The sequence below is a fragment of the Chiloscyllium punctatum genome, chromosome 24, assembly GCF_047496795.1.
Source record: "Chiloscyllium punctatum isolate Juve2018m chromosome 24, sChiPun1.3, whole genome shotgun sequence".
NCBI classification, from domain to species: Eukaryota; Metazoa; Chordata; class Chondrichthyes; order Orectolobiformes; family Hemiscylliidae; genus Chiloscyllium; species Chiloscyllium punctatum.
Genome location: NC_092762.1, coordinates 86,741,174 through 86,761,260, shown reverse-complemented (window position 1 = coordinate 86,761,260; position 20,087 = coordinate 86,741,174). Strand labels below are relative to the sequence as shown.

General features: G+C 45.6%; 1 protein-coding gene across 2 annotated transcripts in view; it reads right to left on the bottom strand.

Annotated features, from left to right (window-relative positions):
* The window catches only part of kcnn1b (potassium intermediate/small conductance calcium-activated channel, subfamily N, member 1b), a 98,770-nt gene that overhangs the window by 42,367 nt on the left and 36,316 nt on the right, over positions 1-20,087 (bottom strand). The window contains exons 3-4 of one of the 2 annotated variants that reach the window (XM_072594412.1): positions 9,178-9,231; positions 2,558-2,653 (exon numbers count right to left, since the gene is read on the bottom strand). In XM_072594412.1, the coding sequence (XP_072450513.1) occupies positions 2,558-2,653; positions 9,178-9,231 (150 nt within the window). The remainder of the gene's footprint in view (positions 1-2,557; positions 2,654-9,177; positions 9,232-20,087) is intronic. The other variant, XM_072594414.1, reaches the window with a different exon arrangement.

The following is a 20,087-nucleotide window of genomic DNA, read 5'->3' as shown; positions in this document are numbered from 1 at the left end:
CCCTTGACTCCCAGAATACCTCACAGTGAAATCCAGTGTGTATAGCAATGTGGGGAACACAGCAGCCAGTTTGCCTACTGCCAGATTCCACAAACAACAATGAAATAATTGATCAGCTCTTTTTGCAATGTAGGTCGAGGGGTAAAGTGCTGGTCAGAACAATGCAGGGGCCTTGCTCTGGATGAAGCAGCATTTGGCATTTGTGGTCATGCATCCGAAGAGGGCCCAGAGGCTACAGTGAGCCCCACTGGGCTATGGCTGACACCATAGACTCATGCAGGACAGAGTCTGTCCCACCAAAGAAAACCTAACAGGCACAACTATAAACATTCAATGTACCTTGAATTTGGAACTTTGGAAACGCTGCTGAAAGAGTTGTCAGCTCATTCTACTAGAAATTATTTTAATAAGAATGATTTTCAATTAACACGACTGTTTAAACACACATAATTAGAAGTTTAGTGCTTCACTGGTTATATTAATATATTTTGCATGTTATTTTGAAGATGTCTAGTTTCAAATCCCTTTACAATTGACTGATGGAAGTGAACACTGTAGGATTAAAATGGATGCATTGGGAGTGAAGGGTTATTGGGGGTGACATGAACTCCACCAACATTTTTAGGCTGAAGGTCTTGAGTGTTCTTCGAGTATTTCTGCTGTTACATTGAATCCTCAAAAGCAGAGAATAATGGCAGCAGTTTCTAATCAGCCAAAGACTCACCCGTTCAGTGCCGATCACCCTCTGTAAGCTGGAACTCTGTTCCCTGTTCAGAACCTAATTCACACCGAGTCCAGTTCGCCCAATGACCCTGTGCTCACTGACCTGCACTGGTTTTTACAATCCAGTAAATCCACAATTTGTTCATCCTTGCTTGCCAAACCCCAGGTTTTCCTCCATCTCTGTCTCTGTCAAATCCTCAAGCCCCACAACCCTCTGAAATCTATCCACTGCTGCTGATATTTTGCCCTCCAGCATTTCCCCAGCCTTCACTATTGGTAGCCAGGCATGTAACTGCTTGAACCCAAACTCCTGAATTCCGTCCTCTCCGGCCCTTGCTTTTGCCCCTTTAAAACACTTTTCATAATATATCCTTTGACCACATTGTATTTACCATTGATTCCTTATATGGTTCGATGTCAAAGCACCTTGGAATGTTTTGCATCAAACTCAAGGTGCTACATAAATGCAAGTTGTAATGAATTTTTTTCAGACCAGCTGATACTTCTCTGATGCACAATGAACAGTGTGTAAAAACAGAAATCATCTGGGAACCAGCTCCGAGGTGGGCAAAATCTAGCATGGGGGTCACAGTAACAACCATATTTTGTGTTTTACTCATTCAGGGTAGGTGGGGCCTGCACTTTTTCTCTGTCCCTAGTTGCCCCTTCAGAAGGTGATGGTGAGCTGCTTTCTTGAACCACTACAAATCCTTTGGGTGGACCGACCATGACTGTTAGGGAGAGAGTTCCAGGACTTTGACCCAGTGATAGTGAAGGAACGATGATATGTTTCAATATCAGCATGGTGAGTGGCCTGGAGGAGAGTTTGCAAATTTCTGCTCCAGAGTTCAATGCCCTGACTGTGAAAGAACAGTGTTTCAAAGCTGAACCCTGCTTTCTTTGTTCTGGGGAATCCAGACTCAGAATAAATGATTAAATGAGAGAAAGAGAGAGAAGTAAGTCATGGCAATGTGGAATAAATTATTGAGGTTGGACTGGACCAGCTCCAAACAGTTTCAAAGGAACTTTAATTCCTCTTTCAAAATAATCAGGACAGCTCACAGCATGGCTGGTACAGCCTGACTTGGACATTGAGTTGGGCAGACAGGCTGCTGATCTCTCACTCATCGCTAACTGGGATTAACCCAAGCAGGGTCACCCCCCACTGGCTCAGTAAGTACTCACTGTACCCCAGCTAATGCCAGACCCACAGAGAGGACTATCCCCAAACTCAGTTTTTGAGGAGAGGGTGGGGAATGCTTTGTTGTCCCCAGGAATTGTATGCAAATTCCCCACCTGTTCTCACCGTTACACCTCTGAAAAAGAACAGAGAGGGATTCAGGGTGATGCATGCAAGGGGAATGACAATGGGGCCACAGCACCCATGGGAGAGACAAAGGGTGGTGAGAGCCTAGAACATGCTGCCAGAGGAGGTGGTGGGAGCAGACACAATAGCAGCATTCAAGAAGTACCTGGATGAATACAGGAATAGGAAGGGAATAGAGGGATACGGATCCTGTAAGTGAAGACAGTTTTCATATGGAAGGACAAAATGTGTCGACGCATGTTTGGAGGGCCGAAGGGCCCGTTCCTGTGCTGTATTGTTCTTTGTCCTTTGTTAATGTAGGTTAGACCAGAGGTCAATAGTGATGCTTTCTGTGGTTGAATATCTAACTGACATCCCAGTGTCCAAGCACACCACTTTGCAGAAAGACCTGCCGTACCATATGCTGAGGCTGTGGAACCTCAGTCAGTGTCTGTGGGGGGAAGCGAGGTGGGTGAACAGTCAGGGACAAGATTGGGAAAATACCTGCATGAAAGCATCGATTCTTACCTGAATCTCCCGAGCATGATACACAATAATGAGACCCAGTAATATTACAGTGGAGAGGCTGATAAGGCATTTGAGTGCGAGGGAATATAGTGACGCCTGTAATACAACAAAGAGAACTGGTTAACATCCATAAATTGCAATCATCTCACACAGCCAACACTGTCTCTCTAATAGGCAATTCAGCAACAAACATCAGTTCTTTAAATACAAGAAAGAGCTATTTGGATTAATAAACCTCATCCTTCAGTCTCTCTGATTTAGTTGTACATTCATTGTGTTCAATTGCATGCAGGTGTTGGACATTAACTGGGGATTCACTTATGATTCCATCAATAGGAACAGATTGAAATTGTACTGGTTAGGTTAGGATGCACATGTTGGTAAAGTATATTACAAATATAAAGGTGGATAGAGTGTGTTAAGGTTGGCTCCAGTTCAGATTAACAACCTAGTCAACTCATCCCCACACCCATCCAATCCCAACTCTCCATTCCCATCAAATATACTCATTGACCTTCTTTCCTTATCCTTTATTCCTGATGCAGTTCACTACTAACAGAATCCATAAGCTTTTCTTTATTCAATTGTAGGATGTGGGTGCTGCTGGATTTTATGTCCATCCTTAGCTACCCTGGAGAGGATGGTTGTGTACTGCTGCCTTAAACTTGTCTTGGTAAAAGTGCAACCAAAACACAGTTTAGAAAGGAATGCCAGGGTTTTGACCCAGTGACGGTGAAGGCATGGCGATATATTTCCAAATCAGGATGGTGAATGCAGGAGGTGGTGCTCCCATGTATCTGCCGACCTTGTCTTTCTAGATGGAAGTGGTCGTGGGTTTGGAAGGTAGTGTCAAAGGATCTTTGCTGAATTTCTGCAGTGCATCTTGTAGATAATACACACACACTGCTGCTACTGAACATCAGTGGTGGAGGGTGTGAATGTTTGTGGATGTGGTGTCAATCAAGCGAGCTGCTTTGTTCTGGATGGTGTCAAGCTTCTTGAATGTCTTTGGGGCTGCAGGCAAGTGGGGAGTATTCCATTACACTCCTGACTTGTGTCTAGTAGAAAGTAGATAATATCTGGTGAGTCAGGAGATGAGTTACTCGCTGCAGTATTCCCAATATCTGACCTATTCTTGCAGTCACTGTAGTTATATAGCTAGTCAATTCTGGTCAGTTTCTGGTCAGTGGTAACCCATAGAATGTTCAGAGTGGGGAAGTCAGTGAAGGTAACACCATTGAATGTCAAAGGACGGTGGTTAGACTGCTTCTTATAGGCTATTATCATTAGTTGGCATTTGAGTGGCACAAGCATTAGTTGCCACTTGTCAGCCCAAGACTGAATATTGTCCAGGTTTTATTGCATTTGAACATGAACTGCTTCAGTATCTGAGGAGTTGCAAATGGAGCTGAACATTGTGCAATCATCTGCAAACATTCCCACTTCTGACCTTATGACAGAGGGAAGATCATTGATGAAGCAGCTGAAGATGGTTGGAGTGGGACACTATCTGAGGAATTCCTGCAGAGATGTCCTGGAGCTGAGATGACTGATCTCCAGCAACCACAACTATCTTCCTGTGTGTCAGGTATGGCCCAACCAGCGGAGAGTTTCCTACCTGTTTCCTATTGATTCCAGTTCTGTTAGAGCTCCTTGATATCACTTGGTCAAATGTCACCTCGATGTCATAAGCTGTCACTCTCCCTTCCCCTCTGGAATTCAGCCCTTTTGTCCATGTTTGAACCAAGGCTGTAATGAGGTCAGGAGCTGAGTGGCTCTGGTGGAACCCAAACTGGGCGTCACTGAGCAGGTTATTGCTGAGCTGGTGTACTGAATAGCACTGTTGATGACCCTTCCATCATGTTACTGATGATCGAGAGTAGACCGATGGGGCAATAATTGGCCGGGTTGGTATGTCCTGCTTTTAATGTACAGGACATACCTGGGCAATTTTCCATATTGTTGGTTAGATGCCAGTGTTGTAACAGTACTGGAACAGCTTAGCCAGGGGAGTGGAAAGTTCTGAAGCACAAGATTTCTGTACTATTGCCAGAATGTTGTCAGGGCCCATACTGGCCCCTTTCCAGTATCCAGTGGCTCCAACCATTTCTTGATATCACATGGAGTGGGTCAAAAAGTGTGGTGCTGGAAAAGCACAGCCAGTCAGGTAGCATCCTGATAAAGAGCTTATGTTCAAAGTGTTGACTCTCCTGCTCCTGGGATGCTGCCTGTCCGGCTGTGCTTTGACGTTGATCTCCAGCATCTGCAGTGCTCACTTTCTCCTCATGTGAAATGAACCAAATTGGCTGAAAACTGGTACCTGTGATACTGGAGAGCACTGGAGGAGGCTGAGGTGGATCATCCACTCAGTATTTCTGGCTAAAATTTGTGGCAAATGCCTCAGCCTTATCTTTTGAACAGATATGTTGTGCTCACCCTGTCGTTGAGGATGGGGATATTTGTGGAGCCTCCTCCTCCAGTGAGTTGTTTAATTGTCAGCCACCATTCACACCTGGATGTGGCAGGATGGTAGAGCTTGAACAAACATCACAAAGTTGGACTTTTTAAAAATATCACTAACTCCAGATCAGACTCATCCCCACCAGTACTGTACCCCAGTATTATACAGTAATAGACCTGTCCCCACCAGTACTGCACCCCAGTGTTATACAGGGACAGACCTGTCCCCACCAGTACTGTACCCCAGTATTATACAGTAATAGACCTGTCCCCACCAGTACTGCATCCCAGTGTTATACAGGGACAGACCTGTCCCCACCAGTACTGTACCCCAGTATTATACAGTAATAGACCTGTCCCCACCAGTACTGTACCCCAGTGTTATACAGTAATAGACCTGTCCCCACCAGTACTGCACCCCAGTGTTATACAGGGACAGACCTGTCCCCACCAGTACTGTACCCCAGTATTATACAGTAATAGACCTGTCCCCACCAGTACTGCACCCCAGTGTTATACAGTAATAGACCTGTCCCCACCAGTACTGTACCCCAGTATTATACAGTAATAGACCTGTCCCCACCAGTACTGTACCCCAGTGTTATACAGGGACAGACCTGTCCCCACCAGTACTGTACCCCAGTGTTATACAGTAATAGACCTGTCCCCACCAGTACTGCACCCCAGTGTTATACAGTAATAGACCTGTCCCCACCAGTACTGTACCCCAGTATTATACAGTAATAGACCTGTCCCCACCAGTACTGTACCCCAGTGTTATACAGGGACAGACCTGTCCCCACCAGTACTGTACCCCAGTGTTATACAGTAATAGACCTGTCCCCACCAGTACTGCACCCCAGTGTTATACAGTGACAGACCTGTCCCCACCAGTAATGTACCCAGCATTATACAGTAATAGACTTGTCCCCAACAGTAATGTACCCAGTATTAGACAGTGACAGACCTGTCCCCATCAGTATTGAACCCCAGTGTTATACCGTGAGAGACCTATCCCCCACCAGTACTGTATCCCAGGGTTATACAATAACAGACCTGTCCCCGCCAGTACTGTACCCCAGTGTTATACAGTAATAGACCTGTCCCCACCAGTACTGCACCCCAGTGTTATACAGTAATAGACCTGTCCCCACCAGTACTGTACCCCAGTATTATACAGTAATAGACCTGTCCCCACCAGTACTGTACCCCAGTGTTATACAGGGACAGACCTGTCCCCACCAGTACTGTACCCCAGTGTTATACAGTAATAGACCTGTCCCCACCAGTACTGCACCCCAGTGTTATACAGTGACAGACCTGTCCCCACCAGTAATGTACCCAGCATTATACAGTAATAGACTTGTCCCCAACAGTAATGTACCCAGTATTAGACAGTGACAGACCTGTCCCCATCAGTATTGAACCCCAGTGTTATACCGTGAGAGACCTATCCCCCACCAGTACTGTATCCCAGGGTTATACAATAACAGACCTGTCCCCGCCAGTACTGTACCCCAGTGTTATACAGCGACACATCTTTCCCCACCAGTCCTCATTCCTGATGAAGGGCTCTGGCACAAAACGTCGATTTTCCTGCTCCTCAGATGCTGCCTGACCTGCTGTGCTTTTCCAGCAACATACTCTCAACTCTGATCTCTAGCATCTGCAGACCTCACTGTCTGCCTGTCCCCACCAGTACTGAAACCCAATGTTATACCTTGAGAGACCAGTCCCCACCAGTACTGTACCCCAGTGTTATACAGTGACAGACCTGTCCTCACCAGTACTGTACCCCAATGTTATACAGTGACAGACCTGTCCTCATCAGTATTGTATCCCAGTGTTACACAGTGACAGACCTGTCCCCACCAGTACTGTCCCCAGTGTAATATAGTAACAAACCTGTCCCCACCAGTACTGTACCCCAATGTTATACAGTGACAGACCTGTCCCCACCAGTACTGTACCCCAGTGTTATACAGTGACAGACCTGTCCCCACCAGTACTGTACCCCAGTGTTACACAATGACAGACCTGTCCCCACCAGTACTGTACCCCAGTGTTACACAGTGACAGACCAGTCCACACCCGTACTGTACCCCAGTGTGAAACAGTGACAGACCTGTCCCCACCAGTACTGTACCCCAGTGTTATAGTGACAGACCTGTCCCCAGCAGTACCATACCCCAGTGTTACACAGTGACAGACCTGTCCCCACCAGTACTGTACCCCAGTGTTATAGTGACAGACCTGTCCCCACCAGTACCGTACCCCAGTGTTACACAGTGACAGACCTGTCCCCACCAGTACTGTACCCCAGTGTAATACAGTGACATACCTGTCCCCACCATTACTGTACCCCAGTGTTACATAATGACAGACTTGTCCCCACCAGTACTGTCCCCAGTGTAATACAGTAACAAACCTGTCCCCACCAGTACTGTACCCCAATGTTGTACAGAGACAGACCTGTCCACACCAGTACTGTACCCCAGTGTGAAACAGTGACAGACCTGTCCCCACCAGTACTGTACCCCAGTGTTATACAGAGACAGACCTGTCCCCACCAGTACTGTACCCCAGTGTTATACAGTGACAGACCTGTCCCCACCAGTCCTGTACCCCAGTGTTATACTGTGACAGACCTGTCCCCACCAGTACTGTACCCCAATGTTACACAGTGACAGACCTGTCCCCACCAGTCCTGTACCCCAGTGTTATACAGTGACAGACCTGTCCCCACCAGTCCTGTACCCCAGTGTTATGCAGTGACAGACATGTTCCCACCAGGACTGTACCCTAGTGTTCTACAGTGACAGACCTGTCCCCACCAGTACTGTACCCCAGTGTTATATCGAGACAAACAGGCAACCTTACATGTTTGACCTTTCATCATAAATCAATTCTCAGTAACTCAGAGTTGTGTCAATCATACCTTGTTTGCTCTGATACCCCATAACCATTTACATCAGAAAATTTGGTAATCAAGAACTTGTGCATTCGGATTTAATTCCTCACTGTTTCACTGGGTCACCAACAAAATTATCTGACATTTGACTAACCAGGTTTTATGAAAATTAAACTTTTCATTTCCATGTTACTTTCTATAACGTCAGGCTATCCAAAGCAGTTAACAGCCAATTATATACTTTGGAAATGCCGTGACAGTTGGAATGTAGCAAATCAATCCTCAATTTGTACACAACATGATCCCATGAACAACAGTGTAATAAAAGAGATGAACTTTGGTTTTTTATTTCGCATTATTGTTTGACGAATAAATGTTGGCTTTAAACATACAAACCATTTCAGAGTTGAGTCATGCCATGCAATCTTTTACCTACTGACAGCACAGTCAGGGCCTCAGTTTAACACCTCCTCTGAAAGATGACACCTCCAGTGCACCCTCAGAACTGCACTGCAGTGTCTGCCTGGATGCTGTATAGGAGCTGGTCCCACAACCTTCAGGCTTTGGAGCAGAAAAGCCACCTACTGAATGCTAGCAGGTAACTTGAGGTTACAAATGTTTGCAAATACCTGTTTTGGGCAAGTACTTGCACAACCAAGTGATACCCATCTTCTCACCAGCCCTTTCAGTCCTTCTCTCTGTCTCCAAAAAAGCTCTCAATTGTCTCTTTAATAACATGCAAAATATTTAGAGCTCAGAAACAGCCCATTCACACCATGCTATCTACACACACACACATATACATACACATGCACGCAGACAACCACCCACACATTTGCACATGCACCAAACACCGACACACACATACCACACACAGACTCACCACATATACACTCACTCTCACATGCACACACGCGCACTCACAAATACAGAAGCACAGCGATATAAACACACATACTTGCACTTACATACACACACACACACACACACACAATCTCAGACACACACATGGATAGACTCACCTTAATCTCAGACACACAAGGGCAGATACAACCCTAATCTCAGACACACAAGTGCATATAAAACCCTAATGTCACACACACTCAAATGCAACCTTAATCTCAGACATACTTGAGGGCAGATAACCTTGGACACACACACAAGCAGACACAACCCTAACCTTAGACACACTCAAGGGCAGATACAACAATTAAAGTCAAACACACACTAGAGCAGTCAGAACACTAACCTCAGACACACACTTGAGCACAGTGTTGGAGGGCAGAATGGAGAGTTTCAAGCACTTTGGGATAAGAAGAAAAATGAGAAAACAGAGAGACACAGAGACAGCAACGAGAAGATAGAGACTAGTAAACAACAGTAAGGATAAACAGTTACAGAAAACATACTGAGAACAGACTAAATATTACAGTTTCTAATGTTTGTGGTCCAACACAAATCACTGAACACCATTTCTGTTATCTGTACATCTTGCTTGCATGATATATTCAGTTCAAAGAACTAATATGCTCCCAGTGTCTCTGTAGCAGATTCTATTTTATAAAAGTGGAGTTGTTTAATAATCTGTCAGGCTCCCTGTTGAACATTCTCGATGACATATTCTGACTGTAATTATAAATAAATTTTCAATCAGTGAGTTGGTGATGGGGCTGCAGTGTTGGGTGACACTACCAGGAGCATAAATCGACAGTGTTCCCAATTCCTACAGGGGAGCCATCGGAAATCCTAAAATGTAAACTGAGCTCAGGTGAAGTCTGGAGGATGTTGCTGTAATAAACCAGCTAAGAATATGTGTGAGGACAGAGAGGGCAATGTGTCCTGCAGAGCTGGTCAAACACACAATTGTCTAGACAGAAATATAACCAGCAGAGTTTCCTGAGTGCTTCAGATTGTGAACACCCCTCGCCTCTCCTTTTGCTCCAAGTTTCACACAGGCCTCTGCTGAACTAGAATGCTGGAGGGGAGGGGTTGGGGTTAAATGGGAATCAAAGGTGATGACTGACCAGATGCCTGGGTGTTTCACTGCATGATCTCCATAGTCCCTCCACTGCCATCACCCCCCTCTCCGCTCTCCCCAATCACCCCCTCCCCCCATTGCCTCGCCAAGCAGAAAGCCAAGATGCTTTCTAACCTAATTCGATGATTTTTAAATGTTTGTCAAAAACAGTAAAAAAAAATTGAAAACAAAATCACAAAATTGATTCAATGCCCACACCATCCCGTTACTTAAGTGCCACACACTGGTCACAAAGTCCCACAGGCTGAAGACTAATCTTCAAGTTCTGGAGAAATGAAGGTTTTCTGAAAGAATAGATGTTCATTTACAAGGATTACTGTTTTTATTGAACTAGTTTTTTCACCCGGGGGTGCTGAGAGGCTGACTCTGGGAGCTGGAAAGTTTACAGAACGGGATTCATAGCCTCAGAATAAGGGGCTGGTCATTTCGAACTGAGATGGGGAGACATGCCTTCACCCAGAGAGTAGTGAGTTTCGGAGGGCAGTGGGTGAACTGTCAAGACTGTGCTAAATGGATTTCTGGGTACTGAAGCAGTTAAGGGTAGGTGGAGTTGAGGATGGAACAATTACCTTTCTGAAATGTGCAGCTGGTCTGAGGGGCTGAATGGTCTGGTCTTGTTATCTTTTCCTAAATTCTTTTGAGATAGGAGTCTCTTTCTCACTTGGAGGAGGAGAGACTAACCTGGAAACTGATGACATACTGAGTCATTTCAGAAAGTTCTCTTTGCAACAGAATTGTTCCCTCAGGGATGCTCCAGACAACATGAACCCCTTGATAAAATCTGTGGTTTTGCAGAACAGTTTGGTGATTCTGATTACAGCACAGAACAAAGCCATTCGGTCCATAGTGTCTGCATCAGCCCTCCAACAAGCATCATGACTTGGCTCCGTTCTCCTGCCTTTCCCCATATTCTTACACATTGAATCTATTGAAACAATCAGCCAATGCCTGCTGAAAAGCCTCTATTGACTCTTCCTTCACCACATTTCCAAGCAGTGCATCTCACACCCTGACCACTCGCCGGGTGAAAAGGTTTCTTTGCACATCACATCTCCTCACAGTTCCTCAAATCACTTTCAATTTATGGCTCTCTCATTCTCGATTCTTTAATGAGCTGTTCATTCTATCCAACCCACTCATGACTTTGATCTCCTCTCAACCTTGTTCTATCTGAGGAAAACAGTCCCAACTTCTTCAATCCAACCTCATCACTGAAATTTCTCATCCCTAGGAAATCACTGCTGCACTCTCTCCAGTGTGTTCACATCCTTCCAAAGTGTGATGTCTAGAAATGTAAACCACACTCAACAGCTGAGATCTAACTGGTGTCTTGTATATGTTCAGCATCACCTCCTTGCTCTGTGCTCCACATCCCCATTAATTAAGAACACTGTTTGCTTTATTAATTGCTCTCTACAACTGCCCTGCTACCTTCAGTGATCTGTGCACCTACACACCCAGCATATGGGCCCTCTACCTCTGTACCCCATTTACAATTGTACCCTTTATTTTATATTGTTTGTCCATGTTCTTCCTATCAAGATGCACCATCTTTACAATCTCTGCATTGAACTTCATCTGCCACCTATCCGCCCACTTCACCAACTTGTCAAAGTCTTTCTGAAGTTCTAGATTGTCCTCCTCAAATTTTCCAGGTTTTAATTGTGCCTGCAAACTTTGAAACTGTCCCCTGCACACCAGGATCTAGATCATAAAAAATTATTAGGCAAAGCAGGGGTCCTGATACTGACCCCTGGGGATCACCCTGAGAAACCCTCCTCCAGCCCAATTTCCCCATCTGAAATTCAAGCTGGCATTCCCAAACAACCCAACCTTTTCCATATGAGTACCAATTCAATCCCAAATAATTGTTTTTACTTAAGAGCACTTGAACAGAAAGAGGTAATTCAGACTCCTCTCGAGCCTGTTACACAGGAACAGGAGGAGGCCATTCAACCCTCTCAAGACCGTTCTGTGTTTCTATGAATCATGACTAAACCGAATCATAACACCATTGAGCAACCTTTTTTTTAAGATCAAAAGAAAGAGGAGCAGAATCAGGCCATTCAGCCCATTGAGTCTGCTCTGCCATTCAATCATGGCTGATGTATTTTTCAATCCCACTCTCCTGCCTTCTCCCTGTAACCCTTGATCCCCTTACTAATCAAGAACCTATCTGTCTCTGTCTTAAATACACTGAATGACTTGGCCTCAACCATCTTTTGTGGAAATGAGTTCCACAGATTCCCCACCCTCTGGCTAAAGAAATTCCTAGGTAAAAACAATGACTGCAGATGCTGGAAACCAGATTCTAGATTAGAGTGGTGCTGGAAAAGCACAGCCGTTCAGGCAGCAACCCAAAACGTCGATTTTCCTGCTCCTCAGATGCTGCCTGAACTGCTGTGCTTTTCCAGCACCACTCTAATCTAAAGAAATTCCTCCATATCTTAGTTCGAAAGGGTTGTCCCTTCACTCTGAGGCTGTGCCCCACATAGAATCCCGACAGTGTGGAAACAGGCGCTTCGGCCCAACCAGTCCACGCCGACCCTCTGAACAGTAACCCACCCAGACCCATTCCCCTACATTTACCCCTGACTAATGTACCTAACCAAGTATCCCTGAACACTACGGGCAATTTAGCATGGCCAATTCACCTAACCTGCACATCTCTGGACTGTGGGAGGAAACCCACAAAGACACAGGGAGAATGTGCAAACTCCACACAGACAGTCACATCAAGGCTGGAATCAAATCTGGGTCCCTGGGGCTGTGAGGCAGCTGTGCTAACCACTGAGCCACCCGAAACTGTATCCCTCTAAACTCCATCGAGTTCAAACCCAGAGTCCTCAACCGCTCCTCATTGACAACCCCTTCATGCCCAGGATCAATCTAGAAAACTTCCTCTGGACACCCACTCCAACACCAGCACATCCCTCCTTAAATTCCAAAACTGCTCACAATATTCCAAATGCAGTCTGACCGAAGTCTTAAACAGCTTCAGCAGTACATTTCTTGTATTCTAGCCCTCTCTAAATAAAATTCTTGTCTAGCAAAAACATTTCAATTTCAGGTTTAAAATTATTCATTGAGCATCGGCATGTGTGTGGGAGAGATCCACAGTTTTACCACCCACAATATTTACCACCCTCTGTGTGAGGAAGTGTAGCCTAATTTCACTGGCTCAGATTTTCATCTTATTTTGAGGAAGTGTTGAATTCAATTACTTCAATCTTAACAAAATGACCCCTCAAATCTTCTACAATGTATGGAACAGAGGTTTTGTTTGTGTAATGGCTTCTGCGAATCTAACTCTGTTTGTCTAACTGTCAGTGCCGTAGAACGGGTCAGTTGGGGATTTCGGAAGGGCTGGGAGTTCAGGGGACATCGATATTGGAAATATGAAACATGAAGAAAAAGGGCTGGAAATACTCAGCAGGTCTGGCAGCATCTGTGGGGGGAGAGAAAGAGAGAGAGAGACATACACAGTTACCGTTTCAGGTCTGTGACTGGGAAACGTTGGAACAGGATTTAAACACAGCTTTAACACCTACCTCTTTGACTAAGCTTTTTGTCACCTGTCTTATATCTCCAAAGTAATGTATGTGGCATGTTAAATTTTGTTTGATTGTCACCGCTGTGGAGTATTGTGGAGTATTTTAACTAAGGTTGCTGTATAAATGCAAGCTTGTTGTTGTTGGTGTTGTTCCTCATTCTACCCTGTCCCCGACTGTGGGTTTTGATCTTGGTCCCAACTGTTTCACAGGTTCATTTGGTTTGTAACAGAATGCTGTCAGCACTGCCCCTCAGTTTGTGTACTGGGAGTGGTCAGAATTCAGAGACAGCTATGTCTCTGTCCTCATGGAGAAGACACAGCTCAGAAGGAATCTGGAACAGGTGCCCTGGCATTGGCTTCACTTGGCCCTGGGCTATGTCCAGCCCACCAGGAGAGAACACAAAACAAACACAGAAAATGCTGGATACTCAGCGAGTTTGGCAGCATCTGTGGAGAGAGAAAAACAAAGCTAACATTTCAGTTTGATGACCTTTCATCAGAACTGGAAAATGTTAGAGAGGAAACAGATTTTACGCAAAGCCCTGAAGGCTTCTCAGCTGTTTCTTGATTGAATCCAACAATTTCAGAACATAACTTTGTTTTTTATGTTGTTTCATTCTCAGATGGTGAAGATCCTGTCATTCCACTAACAGCTGCTCTGCACCCAACGTGTGTTACTTCCAAGACCCCTTTTGTCATGTACCATTATCCCTGGTGTCATTTAGCTTCTCCTGCCTTGTACTCTATCCCAGAGCTTCACTTTGACTTCCCTCCCCTCTCCCCTCAGCTGCACAACATCCAGACCCATGAATTAGGAGCAGATGCAAGCCATTCAGCCCCTCGAACCCCGCTCTGCCATTCAATAACCTCATATCTGATCTAGTTACTCCACATTCCTGCCAATTCCCCTAATGGGCTTGCACCTGACTTCTTATCAAGAATCTAACCAGCTCTGCTTTGAATACATTCAAAGTCTTTGCTTTCACAACCATTTGAGGGAAAGGACTCTAAACACCCACCATCCTCTGAGGGGAAGGAACGTTCCCTCATTTCTGAGTTACACGGATAGCTGTTGATATTTAAATTGTGACGCTTGGGTCTAGATTCTGCCACAGGACGAGGGATCCTCTCCACATCCACATTGCCAAGGTCCTTCAGGATTTTATGCTTCAATCAAGTCACCTCTCAGTCTTCTAAGCTCCAGCAGATATAAGCCTCACCTGCACAAACTCTCATCACGAGAAAACCCTCCCACTTCAACTATGAATGAATATGGACCATCAGACTCAAGAACAGCTTCTTCCCTGCTGTTATCAGACTCCTGAATGGACTTGCACTGTAGCTGTAACACCGGATTCTGCATTCTATTACCCTGATGGACTTATGGAACTTATGATTTGTCTGGTTAGCACGCAAAACAATACTTTTGGGCAGCATGGTGGCTCAGTGGTTAGCACTGCTGCCTCACAGCACCAGGGACCTGGGTTCAATTCCCACCTCAGGTGACTGTCTGTGTGGAGTTTGCACATTCTCCCCGTGTCTGCGTGGGTTTCCTCCGGGTGCTCCGGTTTCCTCCCACAATCCAAAGGTGTGCCGGTCAGGGTGAAATGGCCATGCTAAATTACCCATAGTGTTAGGTGCTTTAGTTAGAGGTAAATGTAGGGGAATGGGTCTGGTGGGTTAGTCTTTGGAGGGTCAGTATGGACCTGTTGGGCTGAAGGGCCTGTTTCCATACTGTAGGGAATCTAATCATCTATCTAATCTTTTCACATTAGCATTGTAAATATGACAATAATAAATCAAATCAAATCGAATGAATCTAATTGAATCGGATCAAATTAAATGAATCTAAATAAACCGAGCTCAGTGCCAGTCCTGATGAAAGAAAATCGTATCTCTGGCTCTCTTTCCATGGATACTGCCAGACCAACTGTGTGCTTACAGCAGGTTTGTGTTTTATTTCGGCTTGAGAGAAGCTGCAGTGTTTTGTCAGACTGGAATCTCATGCTGGTGGTCTGTTTGGGTCAGGATGTGGGGGGAGGTTAGAGTGAGAGGAGAGTATTGCAACATGTCGGGGAGATTGCAAGGGGACCCTGCTCACCTCCACCTCAAACAAGCCATTCCCCCCCCTCCCCCATTCACTGATTCAGGTCCTGCCGTGGGGAAGGAAACCTGAGCAGAGTGGTTTGCAGGTCAATTATTAGGGACATTAAAAACAATGAAAACCTCGGGGCCTGATACAGTTTCTGAGTCACAAACAGCAGCATCCTCCCCCCACTCCACCACCAACATCCTCCCTGCTGGTCCCAGCCTCCCCCTATGTTCCCCGTCTTCTCCATTCCCTCCCCATCATTGGGCTCCCACAACAATCTGAGGGAGGGGCCTCATGTCCAGTAGCTGCTGTCACTCCCCAACATCTCTCCCTCCCTCCAATCTCCCCGCCTGGGGTCATTGGTCAGAGAACCCCTGGCTGGCCCGAGGCACAGGGAGATCTCATGAAGAGACAATGCCGGGCTCCTCCAATTGGCGGAGACCCTCACTGCCTCCAGTGTAGCCTTGTCATGGAGAGCTCAGCATCCCCCAGACTCCACCCACCAACAGCCACTTGGCACAGCCCACCTGATGCACCTTCCCTTTGATGAGCAGATACTTTCTCATTACCTGCTAATCTAATCTAATCTAAACCGCGCACATCAATCGCTCTCATTGCTGCACCTCTACATAAACACTGAAACATAAAATCAAATAGGAGCAGGAGTAGGCCATTCGGCCCTTCAAGCCTGCTCTGACCATCCATCTCTGTTCCCTGTTCCCACTTTCTCCCCATGCCCTTTGATCCTTTCAGCCCCAGGAACTATATAAAGATAAAGAATAAACTGAAAATTTGTTTTTAATGTCTCTATGATTCTCCTCTGAGATTTCCTTGTGACAGTGAATCATTAAATATTACAGTACAGCAGGAGGCCACTCCGCCCATCGTTCTTATGCAGCCTCTTTGAAAAAGTACCCACACTCTACCCCACCCCAAAACAGGCAGCATCCAACGAGCAGCGAAATCAACGTTTCAGGCAAAAGCCCTTCATCAGGGCTTCCTGATGAAGGGCTTTTGCCCGAAACATTGATTTCGCTGCTCATTGGATGCTGCCTGAACTGCTGTGCTCTTCCAGCACCACTAATCCAGTATTTGATTTTCAGCATCTGCAGTCATTGTTTTTACCCACCCCAAAACAGCCCTTCAAATGCCTCCCTCTCACCTACCCATCCAATTGTTATTGAACTTGCTTCTGCTGCCCTCTCTAATGGCATGTTCCAGATCACAACAGCTGAATGCATAAACAGCTTCTCCCTCGTGCTATAAGCTCAGAAACCTTCCAACCAAACCAAGAAGATTTGTGTATGTGTTTTCATTCCCTTTTCCTTTTGTTCTGTTTCATTTTAAATGCACTTTATCTGTAATTTCTTACAATTCAAAAACTGATTTGTAACCTGTCCATAGATGCTGCCTGACCTGCTGAGTTTCTCCATTGTCAGCTTTTCCAGATTTCTGGCTGTGGAGGTATTTTTGTGTTTTGTACTAAATCCCTGTCTGTTGTTCCCTTGACTGAGGTACAGGATGTCAGCATCTCTAGTTACAGTGCTTCGTGTCAGTTCACTGGTACTCCTGACACCTCATCCGACCATTAACTAACCACCAGGAAACTGATACCCTCCACCAGTGTTTGGTTCCCTGTCCAGCCTCATATTATCTCTCTCTTGTCTCTCCTTCTCTCTCTCTCTCTCTGTCACATACACACCACTCTTTCCTCACCAGCTTCCCTTTCTTTCCAGTCTTCTTTCTCTCATTCTCTCTTTCACATACACACACTCACTTTCCTCACCTGTCCTCTCATTCCCTCTTCCTTTCCAGCCTTTCTCTCTCTCTCTCTCTCTTCCTCAACTGTTTTTCTCATAGGAACACAGACAATTCGGTCCATTGGACTTGCCCTACCATTCAGTGAGATCATGACTGACCTTCCAGCACTGTCTCCATATCCTTCAATGCCACTAAACTCCAGAAATCTATCACTTGCTGCTTTTAACCCACTCGAATGATGGAGCTTCCACAATCCTCTGGGATACAGAATTCCAAAGAGTTGTGATCCTGAGTGAGGAAATCTTGCCTCATCTCAGTCTGAAATGGCCAGCCCCTTATCCTATTGTCCTGGGGCGGGGAGGGGAGTCAGCAGAGAGGGGAGTAACCAATTGATATCCACCCTGTCACACCTTGTAGAAGGTTTTGAAAAGTGTGGAACTGGAAAAGTACAGCAGGTTAGGCAGTATCCGAGGAGCAGGAGAGTCAACATTTCGAGCAAAAGCCCTTCATCAGAAAGTTTGTTTCAATTAGATTGCCTCTCATTCTATGAAAGGTACATAATACAGGCCTAATCTCCTCAATCTCTCCTCACAAGACAACCACCATCCCAGTCCAGTGAATCTTCACTGTACTCCCTCTGTATACTCAGGAGACCAGAATGAGACCAGAACTGTGCACAACCATCCAGGAGCAGTCACACTGTGGTTCTGTACAATTCCATCGGGACATTGCCAGTACCGTACTCCATGAAGACCATGTCCTATTTGCCTTCTTCTTTGCTTGCTGCATCAGCATTCTGGTTTTGAGGTTGAGAGCCATCAGCTCTCCATAAGATCACGAAACATCAGTGAGAGGTAGGCTATTCAGCCCATCGAGTCTGCTCCACCATTCAATGAGATCATGCATGATCTCAATAATCTCTCTCTCTGTCTCACCCTTTCTTGCTAAGCGTTCCTGTGAGTGGGGTTTAATCAGAAACTATCAAAGACTGTAATGTTGAAACAGATTAACTGGTCAATATTGCATTGGTGTTTGTGAAAGCTTCCTGTGCACACACTAACTTCTGTGCATTCTACATGACAACAAAGACTATACTTCACTGTCTATGATGCACTCTGGGACCTCCTGAGGTTGTGATGGGTGCTATGCAAATACAAGTTTTGTCTTTTTAAGAGCAATGTAACTCATCTTTGGGCCATCCTTAGAGAATCCAACCCTCTCGTGTGTGGAATCAGGATCAGTTGTTAACGAACTGCAGTCAGCAACCACACCCTCCAAGAGAATTCCTCATCAACCCATTCACAGATATTATTGTACACGTCTAGGCCCCCAACCTGGGTGGCCTAGCTCAAAGGTGGGGACACGACCTATGCACCACAAGAGTCAGGCATGAATGGGAAGCTACTCTTGCTATTTTACATCAACTTGCTCAGGTTCACTATGACACTGCTCTGGAGAAAGTGGGACTTGAACCCATGCCTTTCTACTTAAAGGTAGAGACACTACCAAACCTTCCTGCTGCTGCTGTGTGGATCTCAGAGGTCTGAGCAGGCAGCACCGTCCAGAACTGGAGCTCAGTGAGTGAGCACATCGACCAGGGTGCACAGACTCACCCACGAGCAGCAGAGAGGGAGCACGGGCCTCCAAATGGAAATATTAAATATTATTCAGTAGTGAAAAGACAAAACTGTTTGCACAGCTTCTTAATTAAGAGCCTTGCACATTTCTAAAAAATATATTAAGAGACTTCGAATTTTGGGGTGGCACAGTAGCTCAGTGGTTAGCACTGCTGCCTTCTGGCGCCAGGGACCCAGGTTCCATTCCAGCTTCGGGCAACTGTCTGTGTGGAGTTTGAACATTCTCCCCATATCTGCGTGGGTTTCCTCTGGGTGTTCTGGTTTCCTCCCGCAATCCAAAGGTGTGCAGGTTAGGGTGAATTGGACATGGGAAATTGCCATAGTGTTCAGAGATATGTAGGTTAGGTGCATTAGTCAGGGGTAAATGTAGGGGAATGGGTGTGGATGGGTTACTCTTCTGAGGGTCAGTGTGGACTTGTTGGGCCATATGATATGGCCTGTTTCCACATTGTAGGGATTCTATGAAATAAACTGAGTTACTTTGAAATGCAGTGACATGTTTTGTGGTCAGGAGTAGAATCCAGTTTTTGCAGACAGGATGATTCTGTAAAGAGCAGGTAGTGATGGTCAGGACCCAGTCATTCTGAGGTTGACCAATTCAGTTTTGATGTGGAGGAGCCGGTCAAGTGGACTGGGGTGGACAAAGTTAAAAATCACACAACACCAGGTTATAGTCCAACAGGTTTGTTTGTAATCACCAGCTTTCATTGCGCTGCTACCTGACAAAGGAGCAGCGCTCCAAAAGCTTGTGATTTCAAATAAACCTGTTGGACAAAACCGGGTGTTGTGTGATTTTCAACTCAGTTCTGGGCAATTGGTGTCTGCCTTGGTCCCAGTGTCAACTGTAGCTTGGTGGGCAACACTCTCACCTTGCGGGAAGGTGATGGCCGAATGGTACAATGACTAAATCAATAATCTAGAGACCCAGGTAATGTTCTAGGTCATCATCATGGGAGAATGGGAAGCTGCATATCAATAAAGCAATACGATGTAATAACAAGGATGTTAGTGTGTGCTAATGCGTACAGATAGGCTTCTTCCTGCTGATTAGTGAGATTCTCAGCACATTGTTCCTTTA